We start from the raw sequence: 18,492 nt of genomic DNA on the forward strand, positions 1-18,492 counted from the left end.
TCACATCTTTTGTTTCTTTTTAATAAAGTTGTATTAATAAATATTACATGAAAAGCACAAAGTATAATATAATATAATATAATATAATATAATCATTTTCAGAGGTATTGGTCATGGTTGAAAAAAAAAAGAAAAAAAAAAGTCATGTCCAACCCAACATGATAAAACAACCAGGTAATGTTTATTTGAGTGCAGGTAATGTTTATGAGGAAAACAATATGTTACGAAATCCTTGCAGTAGGATTACACAGCAAAAGGGTGTTGTCTGGTGGGAACATTTAGAGTAAGTTATGCCTGAGGAAGTTATGATGACATATAGGCAACACTTTACAATAAGATTAAATTCATTATTAATATAGGTATATTATAGGTATAATAATTTATTAATATACATTGTTCACTGTAAATTCATATTTGTTTACAAAAATCTAATGTTAACTATATACAACTTATTATTAAAAAATTATTAAATGCTGTAAAAGTATTGCTCTCGTTAGTTCATGATATCTAATGCATTCACCATGTTAACAAATTACACCTTATTGTAAACTGTTACCTAATATTTTAGTGTAACTTCACCCATGACAAATGCTCTATAGACACTTTACCAGCATGTATGAAATAAATATATGACTGATAAGCCTTAATAGCCCTGATATAATTTAGTACACGTGTGTTCACTAAAATCATTACTTGAAAGAGGCTGTTGAGAGGCTGGAATAATATTCAGTAATGAAATATACATAACAGTCAAGTATGTCTATCTTACTACTTAAGGTCAGGGCACGAGCTCAAAATGAGCAAGAAAATGCCTAAGGTGAGTTGGGTTCACCTGATCCTGAATCAGGTAAAGCCAGGGAGTGATAAGATTGATTGTTTAATTACAGAAAATCCCTTTTAACTCTCTCTGAATGGCTGGAAGCCCTGCTGTCTCAGGTTGGCCAATGGCAAGAACAGCTGCTCTTCTGGGGGAAAATCGTCCCATCGCCTCCATGTCCAACCTGAGAATGAAATCTTTTAGTGTAATACTACAAAAATATTCAGATGTGTTTGCTTGGCATTTAGGAACTTAAAGATGTAGTCAAATAATTAAAAAAGAATCACTAATTCTTCGGTATTATCTACGCTGATATAACAACACATTAAATTGATGTGTAATACAAAAAATAATTTACTCTACTTACTCATAACATAGAAATCCAAGCTCATTACATTGTTTTATACAATGCATGTCTATGTAAACATTGAGTAAATCTACAGTTAGGTTTGCTAAATGTCATATGTAGCTATTCTGGCCAAAAAGCACCCATTTAGTAACATTTAGAGCCTAACTAACATGTAAAGTGACCAATCATTGTTTGTTTTTAACCTGCTGTTTTTGGAAATTAAAATATTTTCATATTACATTGAACTGAATATCAATCCTGATGTCAAAATGTATGACTGTAATTGTCAGACATAATCAAGAAAAAATTACTTTGGCAAAAATCACCATTTTAAGGAGGGTGGGGGTGGGAGTTACAGAGATTTTATATGTGTAGACCTACTTTTCATACTATTTTAGTTTTATGTTAAGGTTCCCCTATTATGCTATTAAAGGTTCCTAATTTTCTCCTACAATAGGTTTACATGCATCAAAAACCTACTCTGCTCTGATTGGTCAGATGGCTCAGTCTGTTGTGATTGGTCTATCGCTTACAGCATGTCTCAGAATGAAACACCCATGAAATGTTGTGTCAGAAATGTTGTAACACTCTTTTTGGGAGACAGTAGCTCCATTTTTCGTGCACTTTGATCTTTGAAACTTAACAGACCTTTTACATTCACAAACAGCTATATTACATACTGCATGAAAGGTAATATCAGAAAAAGCATAATAGGGGCGTTTAATTAATAGTTTGTCAAACATATCTAATGTTTTTATTAACAAAAACATGGGATTTGAGCCTTTAATACTTGTAAAAAGTCATGTTTTCAATATCTTATATTGCAGCTATATTCAAAAATATTTTAATATTTGCTCAAAACTGTTGTAATGGTGACTGCCAAGTTGGCGTGAGACAGGCAATAGTCTCACATGACAGATTTTTATCACTATCATGAATGATCTGTGGGTGGGCCATCTGGGGCTGAGACTACACAGGCTATAACACATTCAAAGAAACGATTTACCTTCATTTTTCTCTGGCTCCAGATTAACTGGTTCAGCTGAGAAAGACCTGTCCAGTTCTCCCTGCATGAGGATTGTGACATAATGGTAGTTTTCTTCCAGTTTGATGGAGTTGACGACGGATGCAAAGCGGATGTTCTTCAGACGGACACCAGCTTCCTCCATCACCTCTCTCTGGGCACACTCCTCCCAAGTTTCTCTAATAAGTGAAATTCATTTGCATGCAACGCATGTGTATAAATGCATTAGCCCACAAGAAAACAAAGTTAAAATGAATAAGCAGGAATTATAAAGCAACATAAATGTCTTTCTAATCTGATACTGTGATGTGTTTGCTTAAAGGGTTAGTTCACCCAAAAATGAAAATAATGTCATTTATTACTCACCCTCATGCCGTTCCACACCCATAAGATCTTCGTTAACCTTCGTAACACAAATTAAAATATTTTTGTTGAAATCCGATGGCTCAGTGAGGCCTGCATCACCAGCAATGACATTTCCTCACTCAAGATCCATTAATGTACTAAAAACATATTTAAATCAGTTCATGTGAGTACAGTGGTTCAATATTAATATTATAAAGTGACGAGAATATTTTTGGTGCACCAAAAAAACAAAATAACGGCTTATATAGTGATGGCCGATTTCAAAACACTGCTTCATGAAGCTTCGGAGCGTTATGAATCTTTTGTGTCGAATCAGCGGTTCGGTGCGCCAAAGTCACGTGATTTCAGCAGTGTGGCGGTTTGACACTCAATCCGAATCATGATTCGACACAAAAGATTCATAACGCTCCGAAGCTTAATGAAGCAGTGTTTTGAAATCGGCCATCACTATATAAGTTTTTTTGGCGCACCAAAAATATTCTCGTCCCTTTATAATATTAATATTGAACCACTGTACTCACATGAACTGATTTAAGTATGTTATTAGTACATTAATGGATCTTGAGAGAGGAAATGCTGGCTATGCAGGCCTCACTGAGTCATCGGATTTCATCAAAAATATCTTAATTTGTGTTCCGAAGATGAACGAAGGTCTTACGGGTGTGGAACGGCATGAGGGTGAGTAATAAATTACATTATTTTCATTTTTGGGTGAACTAACCCTTTAACATTAGTAAAGGGCCCACTAATGCATTCTTTTGTGACAGTAAACTCACCCGAATTCAATGTGACCTCCTGGTAATTGGTAGGTGCCTTTCCCAACTACGGTTTTTCTTCTTCCTAACAGAACACATCCTGGATTGGAGGAGTCTGTCACAAGAACCCCAAGTCCCACTCCAGGGCGTTTGAGGAAGGGTTTTCCATTTTGAACAGCCTCAGACATTGTATTTAAACTGTGATGAAACACACTGTTATATAGCTGTATATAGCTATTATATAGTTATATAGCTGATTTAACTTTTTGTCTGTTGAATCTCTATAAATTGTTTACTTGGAGTACCATCTGAGATTTAAATCAAGTTCTATCCTTTCCATTAAAAAAAATAACAATAATGGTCAAAAGTTTGGAATAATTAAGATTTTTTTTTTTAAATTTTGTTGAAAGAAGTCTCTTATGCTCACCATAGCTGCATTTATTTGATCAAAATATTGTAAAAACATTCATATTGTGAAATATTATTACAATTTATTCTGATTTCTGAAAGATCATGTGACACTGAAGACTTCATCTTTGCTGTACAGGGATAAGATTAAAACATTTAAAAATATGAATTATTCCCCATCTTTGAACTTTTAAGTGTAAACATTATCATTATTTTCTTGAGTAAAATTTTTTTAGACATCAAGATATCTTAAGAAAAGGATGGAATATTCATGAATGTGTACAAATGACTGACAATTAAAATGATGGTTATTGTAGAATCTCATATTTAGGCAATTATTGTTGTCTTTCTGCTAGAGTTTGATAAAAGCCGTAGAACTTGAATGGATGAAGGTGGATGAACAATTAAGATCTGCTTAATCATCATCTGTGAGCAACACAGTTAAGTTTTTGAATGAATCAGGTCAATAATTCAATAACTTGTCAGAACACACAAAAAACACTCACTTGCTGCCATCTACTGGCGTAAGAATGTAAACTGCAGAAAGCGTCACTGAAAGATTCTTTTTGGAGAGCGGATTCTGGATGATGGAATTAATCAAAATTAGTGAGAGAGAGAAGAAAATGTGCAATGCTGGGTATCGGCGTGAGCATAATTAAGCAACACTGCTCTAGTGGAAAAAACACCATAGTCTAAACTTACCTATCTTACTTAGTAGAGAAGTCTGTAACAGATAGCATGTCTTTCACGACCTGGCTCGTGACGTTCGTGGTCTATGAGATGTACAAATGGTAGCAAATCATATTTATTCCCAAATGAAATCACATCTTTGTCACAAACCTTAAACACACAAACTGATTTGAAAAGCTTTGGCTCATGCGGAAGGAAATAACCCGCCGCTATTCTCGAAGTGCAGTTGCGCAGTTGACGTACGTTCTAACGCAGGCGCGTCCAGTCATTTGTTTTTCTGCTGCGCTGCTTGTACACAGAGCAACATGGCGACGTCCCTGATCTGTGGCCGGTTGTCTGCTGGACTGAGGAATTCCGGCTCCAGGACGACTTTAAGCTCGGCAGCTAAGGTCAGTTTTACGTACACACATCAGATAACTATATCCGATTATCATTTGTAAAGTATCTTGCTGTTTTGGTCACTTTCAATGACACCAATGGGCGATTCTCCTTTGACATTAGCTTTCAGGCTAACTGCCTGTCATTACTAGTAATGCTTAGGCTAGCAAGTCTTTTCATTATCCTTTGAGTGGATGTTCTTTTATAGTCTAACCAGATTCACGTTGAAATATCTGGGGTTTTAGTGTGTCTGTTTGTTTATATGGTTATCATTCACACTGTACATGTCATCTGGGATTACTAGTTAACTTTGACCTACATGGACAGAGGGACAATCTGTTTGGTTTCACTTCAGTGTGTCTGATCAACTGTAGTGCCATCTGGTTAATAAATTAAACTCCTGAACAATTCAGAACTGCAATTGTGTCTGTTATAACGAACTAAATTCTAACTGTAAACCTTGTTGAATCATAAATTTGTCTTTCTGTTTGGTCATTGGAAGGTTGTACCCTTGAGTAAGACACCCAGGTAATTAATTCCATATATGTATTGTACTGCGTTTGTCTTTGGAGTACAGCAAATGATGAATTAGTAATTAATTAGCCCATTAATGATCTCTCTGTTGCTGGTGCAGACAGTCTTTCAATAGGTATTATGATCCCACATATCCACATGTTGCTAAACGGCTCTTGACTTTATTCCGTTTTAAAGTTCTTTCCATAAAAACATGAATAATAAACATAATTACTCATTTTAAGTAAAATGGTGTAGTTTATCGTTTTAAATTTAGACATCATAATATATTAGGAAGTAAGTGTGAGAATCCTTAATGTGCAAAAATGACTGAAGACCATACACAGTTAAAATTATGGATATTGTTGAATATTGTACCTAGAACTTGACAAAGTGGAGGAAAATTAACAGATCTACTTAATTGTCAATAATAATAATAATAATAATAACACTTTTTATCTTTACAGTGCCTTTCCAAAACCCTTTTAAAAAATGAATCAGTTAGGTAAATGATTCAATAAAGATTCAATTCAATAAAAGACTTGCTGCCATCTACTGGCGTATGGATGTAAACTGCATCAAGAATCACTGTAAGAATCTCTTATCTGAGATTTTCCCTGGTCTTGTTTTCGTTTTGTGAACATCGTTTAGCAATCCACAAAAGTAAGTGTTTGCAGTGTAAATATGACCATGACTTTGTAGCAGTAATATCTCTTGTTAGTCCCTTGTTTTGCACTGCAACAAGAATTTCTTTGTGGAGTTGGAATTAATTTGTATCTTTACATTCAATTACCAGGTGCTTGGTGGGGCATCAGGTCTATTTGGTAACCATGGGAACCAGCCGTCCCCAATGCTGTCAGTGCAGCAGCAGAGAAATCTCTCCCTGCATGAGTACATGAGCATCGGGCTGCTGAAGGATGCAGGCATCTCTGTGCCCGCGGGTATGGTGGCCAACACGCCTGATGAGGCTTATGCTGCTGCCAAGCAGATCGGTAAGAACAGATGAACATATGCTGCTGGGTACTAATTGAGGAAAAATGATAAGTATTCTTAAAGGAACTGCATAACTGTAGTTATGGAATATGCTGACTTGTTTATATCTGTTTGTGTATTTTAACACAGCATACTTAAATGCCGATGTAACTGTTAGCTTACTTTCCGATCCACTGTTCTTTTACGCAGCTCAGATTACGGTGTCTTGAACAGGACAGCCAGATTACCCTATTTTAGGGTCTTGAATGTACTGTGTGTTTGTGTTTCAGCTGTTGTGCTGTTCTCACACACGCTACAGTCTAAACATAGATTTGTGCCACCTCTGGAGAATGTGGCTGCCCTAACCTTTAATCTGACTGTCAGCATATAGGCAGCACCCACACAGACCCGTGATGGACAGGCAGTGCTGTTAGCTGGAATAAAGGAGGGTAGTGTGTCACGAGCATGGAGGAACTAGCTTTAGACTGAGAAACATGCACAATAGTGAGTGGGTTTATATGACCCATCAGTCCCGATCTTGGTGTAATCTGTCTCAGAGCAACATAAGCCTGGACTTTACTCTTGGAATACCAAATGAATATTTTTGGTAAATGCAACAACAAACTGAACATTCAGGGATGTAGAAAGTGGGAGTTTTTTGCAAAATTGCAACATGGACAAAGTTGGAAATATCCACAGTTTCACAATGTCAATTCAGTGGTTAAATGGTGTTCCGTGGGGCACTTCCTTTTTTCAGAGCTCCAACATGGTACAACTTTTAAAGGATTAGTTCACTTCAGAATAGAAGTTTTTCTGATAATTTTCTCACCCCCATGTCATCCAACAGGTTCTTTTTTGAAAAGAAATTAAGGTTTTTGAGGAAAACATTCCAGGATTTTTCTCCATATAGTGGATTTCACCGGGGTACAGCGGGTTGAAGGTCCAAATAGCAGTTTCAGTGCAGCTTCAAAGGGCTCTACACGAACCCAGACGAGGAATAAGGGTGAAATCTAGCGAAACGATCAGTCATTTTCTGAAAAAAAAAAAAAAAAAAATACTTTTTAACCACAAATGCTCGTCTTGCACTGCTCTGTGATGCGCCATGCATTACGTAATCACATTGGAAAGGTCACGCGTGACGTAGGCGGAAGTACCGCGGTAGGGCGAAAAACTCTATCTCATTTTCTCCTCCACCTTCAAAATGGTCTGACATCATTGTTTTATCTTTTTTTGTAAAGGGCGTTTGACATGTTCGCTTTGTAGACACTGGATCGGTACTTCCGCCTACGTCACCTGTGACCTTTCCAACTAATCCTTTAAAGTGTTAATTCACCCAGAGATGACATTTCTGTCATTATTTACCCTCCCTGATGTTTTCTGAAACCCCTATAACAGATTTTCTTCTGTGGAACGATGTTCAACAGAATGTTCATGCCACTATTTTCCATACATTGAAAGCAAGCACCAAAAAAGGACCAGACAGCTCCAGAAAAAAATTATTTGATCAAAAGAGTAATATTGTGAAATATTATTACAATTAAAAATAACTGTTTTCTATTTTAATATATTTTAAAATGTAATTTTTTCCTGTGATGTCAGCTGAATTTTCAGCATCATTACTCCAGTCTTCAGTGTCACATGACCCTTCAGAAATCATTCTAATATGCTGATTTGGTGCTCAAGAAACATTTTCTATTATTAATGCTAAAAAACATTTTTGTGGACACATTTCTTTTTTTTGTCAGGATTCTTTGATTTAAAAGTTCAAAAGAGCAGCATTTATTTAAAATCTAAATCTTTTGTAAGATTATAAGTGTCTTTACTGTCACTTTTATCAATTTAATGCATCCTTCCTGAATAAAAGTATTAATTTCTTAAAAAAAAAAAAAACTTAAATGAGGGTGACTAAATAATGACAGAATTTTAGTATTTGTATTAATAAAATATATAATTCTGTCTGTTTATTGAAAATAGAGCTTGTAATGTTACGAATCCCAGTAGAAATTGTATAAAACTTCACCTTCTTAAACATTCTCATTGGTGTCGTAAGTCTGTTGTTTTCACCCTGGTTATGTGGTTTAAATCTTTGTAAATCAAAACTACGACTTGCGTCATGTTGCTTTGTGGCATTACATTTATCAAACAATCAGGCCCAGTCTTGCATAAGACAGTTCTGTGTGTGTACAGCAGTTCAGTGCAGGTTTAGAGACTGTAGGTAATTACAGAGTGACTCATTGGTTGAGGATGCAGCAGTTTTGTAGTGGATCTTTCATCTGTCAATTGAAATGTTCTTTGTTTGTTTGCTAATGTCCTTTGAGCTTGGCCATGTGTTTTTGTCAAGGTTTTTTTTCTCATTATTGTTTACTCTTTTCTCAGGCTCTAAAGACCTGGTGGTAAAAGCTCAAGTGTTGGCGGGTGGTCGAGGCAAAGGCACTTTTGAGGGAGGATTTAAGGGCGGAGTCAGAATCGTTTACTCGTGAGTGTTTGTGCCTACATTATTGTTCATTGCTTTATTACATTTCTGATTTCATCTCTTTATCTTCTCACCCTCTTTGCGTCTGTAGGCCAGAGGAAGCGAGGGATATCTCCTCTAAGATGATTGGCAAAAAGCTGTTCACTAAGCAGACAGGAGAGGCAGGGCGGATCTGTAACCAGGTGTTTATCTGTGAGCGCAGATACCCACGCAGAGAGTATTATTTTGCCATCACCATGGAGAGGTCTTTCCAGGTGAGAGGTCATTATTACTGTGTGGCTTATCTATGAAATTGCTTTGCATATGCATTCTTTCAAGTATAAAGTCTTTTAATAAGAAGCATTCAAAATTACGTCACCACTTTACATGCTGCAGTAAGCAGATTGGCCAGTAGAGGGCAACTTTTACTGTGTCGTGACCTGAAATGGCAGCACTTTATTAGTTTCACCTGCCCTTAAAATGATCAGATGTGTTCTACTCAACCTCCTACAGGGTCCCGTGCTGATTGGCAGTTCTCAGGGGGGCGTGAACATTGAGGACGTGGCTGCAGAGAATCCCGATGCCATCGTGAAAGAGCCTATTGATATCATGCAGGGTATTAAGATGGATCAGGCTATTAAGGTGAGGCACAGCCGCAGAGTATGATATAGCTCTGCAAGACAGTACCCACACTGACTTCTGTGTGAAAAATCTTTTTGTTCTCTTTTTCTCTCTGTCAGGTGGCTAAGAAGATGGGTTTCCCCGCTGCATTGATTAATGAAGCTGCAGAAAACATGTTGAAACTCTATGATGTGTTCATCAAGTATGATGCATCTATGCTGGAGATCAACCCAATGGTGGAGGATGCATCTGGCATTGGTACCTTAAAGTAGACACCCTGCACTTTAGACCATTATAAAACATTATCTCATAATGGCTTACTGCCTTTTAATTAAATCATTATTTGAGCTGCGGGTTTGAAAATGAAATGCAACACTATGCAACTGGTACAGCTCTGGATACAGTGTTTGTTTTAGCACTCAAGAGTGTCTCTTGGGTCATTTTCTGCACCGCTCCGAAATACAGAAAGCTGCCAAGCTTTATGGCTTAATGTTTGAAAATGAAGAAATTTAAGAAAGTAATTATTGTTAATAATATTAGTAATTTTAGTTGTATTAAAGGTAGGGTAGGCAATTTCAGAGAGGCTAGCAATAGCAAGCTAGCTTTGAAAACATTAGATCCCACCCTCCCTTCAGAGCATCTCCAAAGCCACGCCTCCTTTAAAACACATGAACGCGCACAGCCAGAGCAGAGTCTGCAAAGCGTCACGAGAGACGGTGTTAAACTACCTCATGTCTCAAAACACATAACATTACAATAATGAATGTAAACAACTTACAGAGCTCTTACTTGTACCACCTGACTGCTGCAGATTCATATCGGCATAGATAGTGTTGACACAGAAACGCATAAATCAGCTCAGGTTAGAGCGTCACGGGTTGCCAACTTGTAATTACATTTACGACATGGCGTGTACGCAGCATAAGCTCATTGTTTTGGTTCAGGAGGAACTGTAAAAGTTGGCTGCTGTTTGTTTATGGCACCTGGTGACTGCCTGTATACAACTCTGCATAGAGACAGAGCAACACGTGTCATAATCTGAAAACCACGCCCACTGGGGTGGGAAACAATCCAACCATCTCCATTGACTTTATAATGCGTAAAGCTGCCTCGTTACTTCTGAATTATAACAAAAAACAGAACAATGTCTAAAAGCTGCTATGTGACAGGGTGTACAGCAAATCAGCTTAAAAAACCCAGAACTAAGTTTTTATAAGCTGTCGATCCCAAAAAACGAGCGTTTAAGGACACAAAATTGGAGAAAGTTGAGAAAGAGCACAACGTGCATATTACTCTGAGAACTACGCCCACTGGAGGGCAACGTAATTGCCGACAGGATATGCTAAAAAGAAAAATAAAAACATTCATTATTTTTAACCAAAAAATGACAAAAAAAGTTTACTGACAAAATGTTTACTGGACACGTAGGCATACTCAGTGTCAGGATTATTGCCTGTATCCACTTTTGTCTCATTAAAGGCTGGCTTTTACAGTTCGGTATCTTATAAAAACTTAGTTAGGCTTTTTAGCTTGTTTGCTGTACACCCTGTCACACAGCAGCTTTTAGGCGTTGTTCTGTCTTTTGTTAGAAGCAAATGACTCACTCAGTACTTAAATGTATAAAATCACTGAAACAACGACACCTTAAAATACATTTTATTAAATACTTGATTTTTTTTCACAGTACATTAGTATTACATTATATTTCTTATATTGTTTAATATTTTTATTTTAAAAATAATCACAATAAAAATCATTATTATTTTATAGACATTGAATGGGTCAAAAACAGTGATAATGTGGCCTATGAAAACTGAAGTGGAAGGAGATTTAAATAAAAAAAACTCACTTTATGGTTTCTGTAAAAGGCTTGAGTTAGTTCTTGTAAAGAGTATACCTAAGCACACCTAACTTTTTAAAATTATTTTCTATGCAAATGCACTCTAACAAAAAACCTTAATTATTATATAATGATGAATAACTCTGTTTGAAGCTTTTAATCTAGTCATCTGGTGGAAATTCCTCTGTGTTTCATATCATAATATATATTGTGCAGCCCTACCTATCACTGTAATGCTCCATAACCAGACCCAAAAGGGTTCATGCATTCATTGAAATCTTCTTCTGTGCTTTGCAGTGATGTGTATGGACGCCAAGATCAACTTTGACTCAAATGCTGCCTATAGACAGAAGAAAGTGTTCGACATGCGAGACTGGAGCCAGGAGGATGTCAGAGACAGACAGGCGGCCAAAGCAGACCTCAACTACATCGGCTTAGACGGGACTATTGGCTGCCTGGGTCAGTACAAAAACCCTCGACTCTCCGTTACAGAAAAATACATTCTATTATATGTGTGTGTGTAATATATAATAGTTTTATATTAAATTCTGCACTTTTAGTAAACTTTTCTTTTGTGGTTTGTACTGATTTTACTAGTTTGTGAGATTAAATATGATGTCATCTTTGTTTAGTCAATGGGGCTGGACTCGCTATGGCAACCATGGACATTATTAAACTGCATGGTGGAACACCCGCTAACTTCCTGGATGTTGGAGGCGGAGCCACTGCACAGCAGGTGACGGAGGCCTTCAAGCTCATCACTTCTGATAAAAAGGTAATGTCATGGTCACATGGTCAAGGGAGGCAGTGCTGCGTTGCATTTGCTTCTTTCTTTTTTTTTCTTCTTTTTTTATTCCCACTCTCTTATTAGTGGAGCGAGTCTTAAGTGTTGTTGTCACTAAATGATATATATATATATTTTGTGGAGGAAGACAGACGTGCTAAAAACAGAGAAAAAAAGCGCATATACTTACTAGGGACACAAGCTATATTTAGGGTCCAAATTATCATAGATATTTGGGTGGTAACCACCTTGCAACAGCTTAGCAACCACATAGGAACGGCCTAAAAAAAGTCAAAATCTAGTTTGCCTACAGAAAATGTTGTTTTCTTTCTAACAGGTCCAAGCTATTTTGGTGAACATCTTTGGTGGCATCATGCGGTGTGATGTCATCGCACAGGGCATTATCATGGCTGTCACTGACTTGGACCTGAAAATCCCCATCGTAGTGCGGTTACAAGGTGAGAGAGACAGAACTTAACACTATGATTATGATTGATGGTGTGGATGACTTTGATCAATGGAGAGGTGGAGGGAAGGTTTCAAACCCATTAAAAATATTTTTCAGCTCCCATACTTTATTTAAAAGAGTGCTGACCTGAAAAATTGAATCATGTTATCATTATACCCATAAGAACAAGCACTTCAAGTAGGTTTGATTAGAAAATCACATGAATAGGAAACAAAGGCTTATCAGAGCTGTGGCCAAGCAGTTTACTCTCTAGACTCTTTCAATCAGGATTCTCATGGAAATATTTTAAAGTTGTGATTTCCAGATTTGAAAACTGGAAATGGCAAATTGAAAATACTGGTACTAAATATTGATTTTTCTAGTTGCACATGACTTAAAAATATTTCATTGGTTAGATGTTGCACTTCTATAAAGCAAAACTTGCTTTCAAGACATTGTGATGTCTAAATTGTTTAAGTTTCTTCATTTTAATGAATCAGATGAACTGGTTTACAAATAGGTCTGAATGACTAATTAGAGAAGCAGTCAGAATTTAAATAATTATTAAAAATCCATATCCATTAACCACAGAGGACTGAAAAGGGCATGGAAAAGTCTTAAATTAATTGGTCAAAAAGTGTATTATCTCCGTTAATAAAGGGCTGCAAAAAAACCCCAAGAAGACCTAGAAAGTCTGAGAGAGGAAACATTGACAGAAGGGTGACAAAAAGAAAAAAGTCTGGAAAGGGATATTTGTGCAGGTGGCTCATGTTTTCTGTCCTTCATCTCACTCTCATTACGCTCGTCTGATCTCCAGGAACAAGAGTGGACGATGCCAAGGCTCTGATCGCTGCCAGCCCTCTGAAGATCCTGGCCTGTGATGATCTGGACGAGGCGGCCAAAATGGTGCGTTACTCTCGTTTATGCATGCATATGGGCAAATCGAAACTGACAAGGAGTGGAAATATTGAGAAGAATCTGCACATCATGGTTCAGGAATCAAATTGATAGTCCAAGTCGTTCACCCAAAAATTAAAAAAATCTGTCACTATTTAGTCACCCTTCTTTAGGCATTTCAAAGTTGCTTATTGGGTGATGGGACAAAAACGAATGTAAACATGACAACATATTTTATTGGAGAACTGTAAAAATGCACACGTGCAAGAAAGAATGATAACACTTAATACAATAAGGTTCAATTCGTTGATACATTAGGTTTCATGAACTAACATTGACTGTTTACATGTGTAATAATGTGACTCTTTCTAATAATCAAAGTAAGGTCTAAATCGCAAGATGTTTGCGTGGCACAAGCACCTTTACACAATTTTCATTATTCTGAATATTTACTAAGAATTATGGTTATTTCTACCATCATTATTCACATACCCCAGTGCACAGATGATAAACTCACATACAGTAGGTGTTCCACACTCTTTCAGCACACGGATCCGGCCTCAGTAATTTTTTCGCTGATGTGTCTAAAAATGTCTCCATTTCAATGTTTATGACCAATGTTTATGATCAAAATACTGCATTATATTCATGTGGCGCAACATTGTCAACAGCAAACCCAAAAATGCACATGCGCATTTTGATCACTGTGGAACAGATAGTGTTTACATGCCCATTTATTGCGATTAAAATCAGCATATGCCACATTTTACTATGATTATGGGCTTAATCGCATTAAGTATTATGTTTGCATGAGGTAAAGTTTAATTGCAATACTGTCTGAATCTCATTATAATCGCATTATGAGGGTGCATGTAAACGTAGCCAATGAAAAATGTTTGTACAGCTTTTATTAATCTTGATTTACATTTAACATTTCAAGTTATAAATATATATAAGTATTTCAAGTATAAATTCTGAATTTAATGTATTATGTATGAACAAAAAATCAAATAAATTAATGTAGATTAATAAATGCTGTAAAAAAATAGCTGTTTGTTAAAGGATTAGTTCACTTCATAATTAAAATTTCCTGATAATTTACTCACCCCCATATCATCCAAGATGGTTATGTCTTTCTTTCTTCAGTTGAAAAGAAATTAAGGTTTTTGAGGAAAACATTCCAGGATTTTCTTCATATAGTGGACTTCACTGGGGTTCAACGGGTTGAAGGTCCAAATTCAGTGCAGCTTCAAAGGGCTCTACACGATCCCAGCCGAAGAATAAGGGTCTTATCTAGCGAAACGATCTGTCATTTTCTAAAAAAAAAAAAAAAAAAGGTACAAATTTATATACTTTTTAACCAAAAATACTCATCTTGCACTGCTCTGCGATGCGGCATGCGTTACGTAATCATGTTGGAAAGGTCACGCGTGACATAGGCGGAAATACCGCAGTAGGGGGAAAAAATTCTCATCTCTATCACATTTTCTCCTCTAACTTCAAAATCGGCCGACATCGTTCTTTTACCTTTTTTTTGTAAAGGCCGTTTGACTTAGTCTTTGCACGTTCGCTTTGTAGACACTGGATCTTAGAGCTGCACGATTAGTCATAAAAAGATCGCGATCTCGATTCAAGCACGCGCACGATCCTACTTTATTAATGACAGCGATTCTCCCGCGTCTATTAAACCTTTGACAAAATCATACCGGAACGTTCAAATCTGTGTTCGTGCTGCCAGAGCCAGAGAGAGCCGTTTTGAATCACGCATTAGTTATTTCTGTGTTACAAATATTCACATTATCACAGAAATACTGAGATATTTAAGTTTTAAGTTAGTATTTAAACACCGATGTCTACGATAGCGATCAAAATAGAGCAAACTACCTTTTGAAACGAACTTGGCACGTCAAAAAACGGTTGTATCAATTACATCTAATTCCACTAGGTGGCGACAACTGACTGTTAAAAAATGTATTTGTCATTGAATCGTTCATTCAAAAGATTCGTTCAAAAACACTGATTCATCCAGCAATGAAACAAGTATTTATTAAAGAGTCATTGAATTCATTCAAAACCATTTTTTAAACAATTCATTCAAACATTTTCCAGCAATTAGAGTCAGCAATTTATATTTTGTCAGAACCTCTAGTAAATTACATGTTATTTTGTTTGGTTGTATATTCAGAATCGTGGGAGAATCGTGATCTCTATTTGAAACCAAAAAATCGTGATTCTCATTTTATCCAGAATCGTGCAGCTCTACTGGATCTGTACTTCCACCTACATCACGCGTGACCTTTCCAACGTGATTACGTAATGCGTGGCGCATCGCAGAGCAGTGCAAGATGAGCATTTGTGGTTAAAAAGTGTATGTATATATATATATATATATTTTTTTTTTAAAGTAACCGATGGTTTCGCTAGATAAGACCCTTATTCTTCAGCTGGGATCATGTAGAGCCCTTTGAAGCTGCACTGAAACTGACATTTGGACGTTCAACCCGTTGAACCCCAGTGAAGTCCACTATATGGAGAATAATCCTGTAATGTTTTCCTCAAAAACCTTAATTTCTTTTCGACTGAAGAAAGAAAGACATGAACATCTTGGATGACATGGGGGTGAGTAAATTATAAGCTAACTTTAATTCTGAAGTGAACTAATCCTTCAAATCACGGTGCCTAATGCATTAACTAAATTGTACCTTACTGCGAAACCTAAAAAAAGTGAAAGTGTACAAAAAGAAGAATGAAAGCAAATGTTGCAGTCTGTACAACTTTGCATCAAGTAAATAGAATCTACACAAATCTCATTACAAAGAATGACTACAAATCAGGTTTCCAGCTACAAGCAATTTGTCTTTCCACCGTGAATGCGGAACCGCAGCATGACCTGACATTTTGACAGCCAAGCAGAACATATTTGATATTTTTAATGTACCATTATGTAAAGCTTTTTTTTTGCCACGGCATGAATTATCAAAATGAGAAAAAGCTTTTATTGCTTTTTGCTCTCTAGTAGGACACTGTGTTATAATTAGGAGGAGTTTCATTGTGAAACTTTTACCATATCCTTCTCTTTTTCTCTAGGTTGTGAAGCTTTCTGAAATTGTATCATTGGCCAAAGAGGCCCAGGTTGATGTCAAGTTCCAGCTGCCCATCTAACAGAACACACCCACATGCCACCTCACTATTCAAACCATCATATATAAACTGAATCTAAGCCCAGCACCTGAGCTCGTCTCGTCTCAGACCTCCAGTAGAGTTCTCCACAATCCCACGTCCTGCTCAAGCTTCTGTCAGCTCTCGTTTCTGTCTGTCTGTGGTTCCCCGTTCCTTCTGTTTCATCGGTGCTTTCAGATGGTAAAAGCACATGTGTATCTGCATGGCCACTTTTATTTCATCCGATCAACCTCATCCAGTGCAGAGCCCATCAAATCAGTCCAATCACATACTGTTAAGGTTTTTTTGGTTCCATTGGTTTAGATCAGGGTCAGTGTTACTGCCTACTGCTGTTTGTTTTGTCAATGTTATTGTTTGCTTGATTTCTTAAGTGGAGGATGTATTTATGTGGGACTGTATTTATACTGTTGAAATGTACATGGAGAGCCGACTCTCTTGATATAGAATGTCTCTGACACACTGGTCCTATTGCCACATATAAACACACACACAGTATCATTAAAAGAAAATTCCACCCCCTCATTCTTCCTCCCTCTCTCCCTCGCCTTCTTCTGTTTTCCGGCGGGAGTGAGTGTCGATGTAGGATGTCATCTAAGCTCTCCTGAAGAGAAATGCACCATTTCCCTTTTAAGCAAACGCACAAGCACTCACAGGGAATATGTGTGTTATTGGTGTTCTCTCAGTCTGACATGGAGCAACCGGTACAGCGGATGCAGAAAACAATAAAAATACTCGAGCGTCTCGGAGGATGATGTTTGATTCTACTCAAAGGCTCTGTCACTGTCTATTTTTGAAATGTAGAACATGTACTTCTTTGGCAAAGTATGTCCCTTGACTCATCTTTCATGTTAGAGTGGGTCCTGTAGTGAGAATTCAACTTTCTGTGAAGGAAATGTATGGATGTGGCAGCTCGCAGTTTGAGGTCTGTAATGCCTCAGCTATCTATTCCCATTCATCTCAATGGCAGTTGCTCAGCTGGAGCAGGACCCCCTTGTAAGTATGCAATATGAAATATGCCATCTTTGCTTGAAGTCACCTTTAGCTTGAACTATACTTTCAAGAGTCCTAAATATAATTGTCACTTGCAAAATATTTACTGTACACTCAAATAATTAACCCTAAATTATGTATTTGAATTGCGTATTAAACAGTTTTAACAAACCAATACATGCATATTTTTCAATCATACATAAATGAAACCGGTAAGATTTCTGAACTAGTATTATTAAACTGACTGGTTTTTAAATGCACAATAACCATATCAATATATCCAACTTGTTTTACTCTCATACATTTTAGCTAATTCGATATTGCTTGTTCCACAGTTCATATTTATTGAGTGAATTTAGTTGTTTTCAAAATTGACATATTTATCCTGATTCTAAGCAATTTGAAACTTAACTGAATGATTTTGCAGAAATAATGCCTGTTTCATATATGTATGACTGGCAAATAATCATAACATTAAAGGGTTAGTTCAGCCAAAAATGAAAATTCTGTCATTAATTACTCACCCTCATGTCGTTCCACACCCATAAGACCTTCGTTCATCTTCAGAACACAAATTAAGATATTTTTGATAAAATCGGATGGCTCAGTGAGGCCTGCATTGCCTGCAAGATCATTTCCTTTTTCAATGTCCAGAAAAGTACTAAAAACATATTTAAAACAGTTCGTGTGACTACAGTGGTTCAACCTTAATATTATAAAGTGACGATAATACTTTTTGTGCGCCAAAAAAAACAAAATAACGACTTAATTCAACAATATCTAGTGATGGGCGATTTCAAAACACTGCTTCATGAAGCTTCGAAGCTTTACAAATCTTTTGTTTTGAATCAGTGCAATCCAAATGGTTGGAAATTTTATGTGCGATTTAAATACATGAATCTTAAATTAAGGCCTAAATATTATTTTTAGATGTAAATTAAAAAAAAAAAAATGCAATTTATTCGTTGCTTGCAAGACAATTTTTCAGCAATACAGTTACTTTTGAAA

At 36.6% G+C, this 18,492-nt stretch overlaps 2 protein-coding genes across 3 annotated transcripts; one reads left to right on the plus strand and one right to left on the minus strand.

The window, feature by feature from the left end:
- Positions 1-159: 159 nt before the first annotated feature.
- Positions 160-4,614, minus strand: nudt15 (nudix (nucleoside diphosphate linked moiety X)-type motif 15). Of its 2 annotated transcripts, XM_051897867.1 has the most exons (5): positions 4,422-4,614; positions 4,226-4,299; positions 3,333-3,509; positions 2,173-2,369; positions 160-1,001 (listed from the first exon to the last, which is right to left on the minus strand). In XM_051897867.1, the coding sequence occupies exons 3-5, from the start codon at positions 3,497-3,499 to the stop codon at positions 898-900; spliced, it is 468 nt and encodes a 155-aa protein (XP_051753827.1). In that variant the 5' UTR covers positions 3,500-3,509; positions 4,226-4,299; positions 4,422-4,614; the 3' UTR covers positions 160-897. The 2 variants fall into 2 exon arrangements, with proteins under 2 accessions (XP_051753827.1, XP_051753828.1); XM_051897868.1 differs by lacking the exon at positions 4,226-4,299 and having other exon boundaries at positions 4,422-4,609.
- sucla2 (succinate-CoA ligase ADP-forming subunit beta) lies at positions 4,570-17,659 on the plus strand. Its single transcript, XM_051897861.1, has 11 exons — positions 4,570-4,798; positions 6,097-6,292; positions 8,649-8,748; positions 8,837-8,999; positions 9,238-9,366; positions 9,465-9,603; positions 11,483-11,644; positions 11,818-11,960; positions 12,307-12,427; positions 13,235-13,323; positions 16,402-17,659. Exons 1-11 carry the CDS (start codon positions 4,715-4,717, stop codon positions 16,474-16,476), a joined length of 1,401 nt encoding a protein of 466 aa, XP_051753821.1. The 5' UTR covers positions 4,570-4,714; the 3' UTR covers positions 16,477-17,659.
- Positions 17,660-18,492: the final 833 nt, after the last annotated feature.

This window comes from Ctenopharyngodon idella, chromosome 6 (assembly GCF_019924925.1).
Source record: "Ctenopharyngodon idella isolate HZGC_01 chromosome 6, HZGC01, whole genome shotgun sequence".
Classification (NCBI taxonomy): domain Eukaryota; kingdom Metazoa; phylum Chordata; class Actinopteri; order Cypriniformes; family Xenocyprididae; genus Ctenopharyngodon; species Ctenopharyngodon idella.

Coding starts and splice junctions, on each gene's coding strand:
- nudt15 (XM_051897867.1), bottom strand. CDS start 3,499: ATGTCTGAGGCTGTTCAAAATGGAAAACCCTTCCTCAAACGCCCTGGA. Junction 2,370..3,332: donor GGAGGTCACATTGAATTCGG/GTGAGTTTACTG, acceptor TTCACTTATTAG/AGAAACTTGGGAGGAGTGTG. Junction 1,002..2,172: donor GGAGCCAGAGAAAAATGAAG/GTAAATCGTTTC, acceptor TTTCATTCTCAG/GTTGGACATGGAGGCGATGG.
- sucla2 (XM_051897861.1), top strand. CDS start 4,715: ATGGCGACGTCCCTGATCTGTGGCCGGTTGTCTGCTGGACTGAGGAAT. Junction 9,367..9,464: donor AGATGGATCAGGCTATTAAG/GTGAGGCACAGC, acceptor TCTCTCTGTCAG/GTGGCTAAGAAGATGGGTTT. Junction 11,961..12,306: donor TCATCACTTCTGATAAAAAG/GTAATGTCATGG, acceptor TCTTTCTAACAG/GTCCAAGCTATTTTGGTGAA.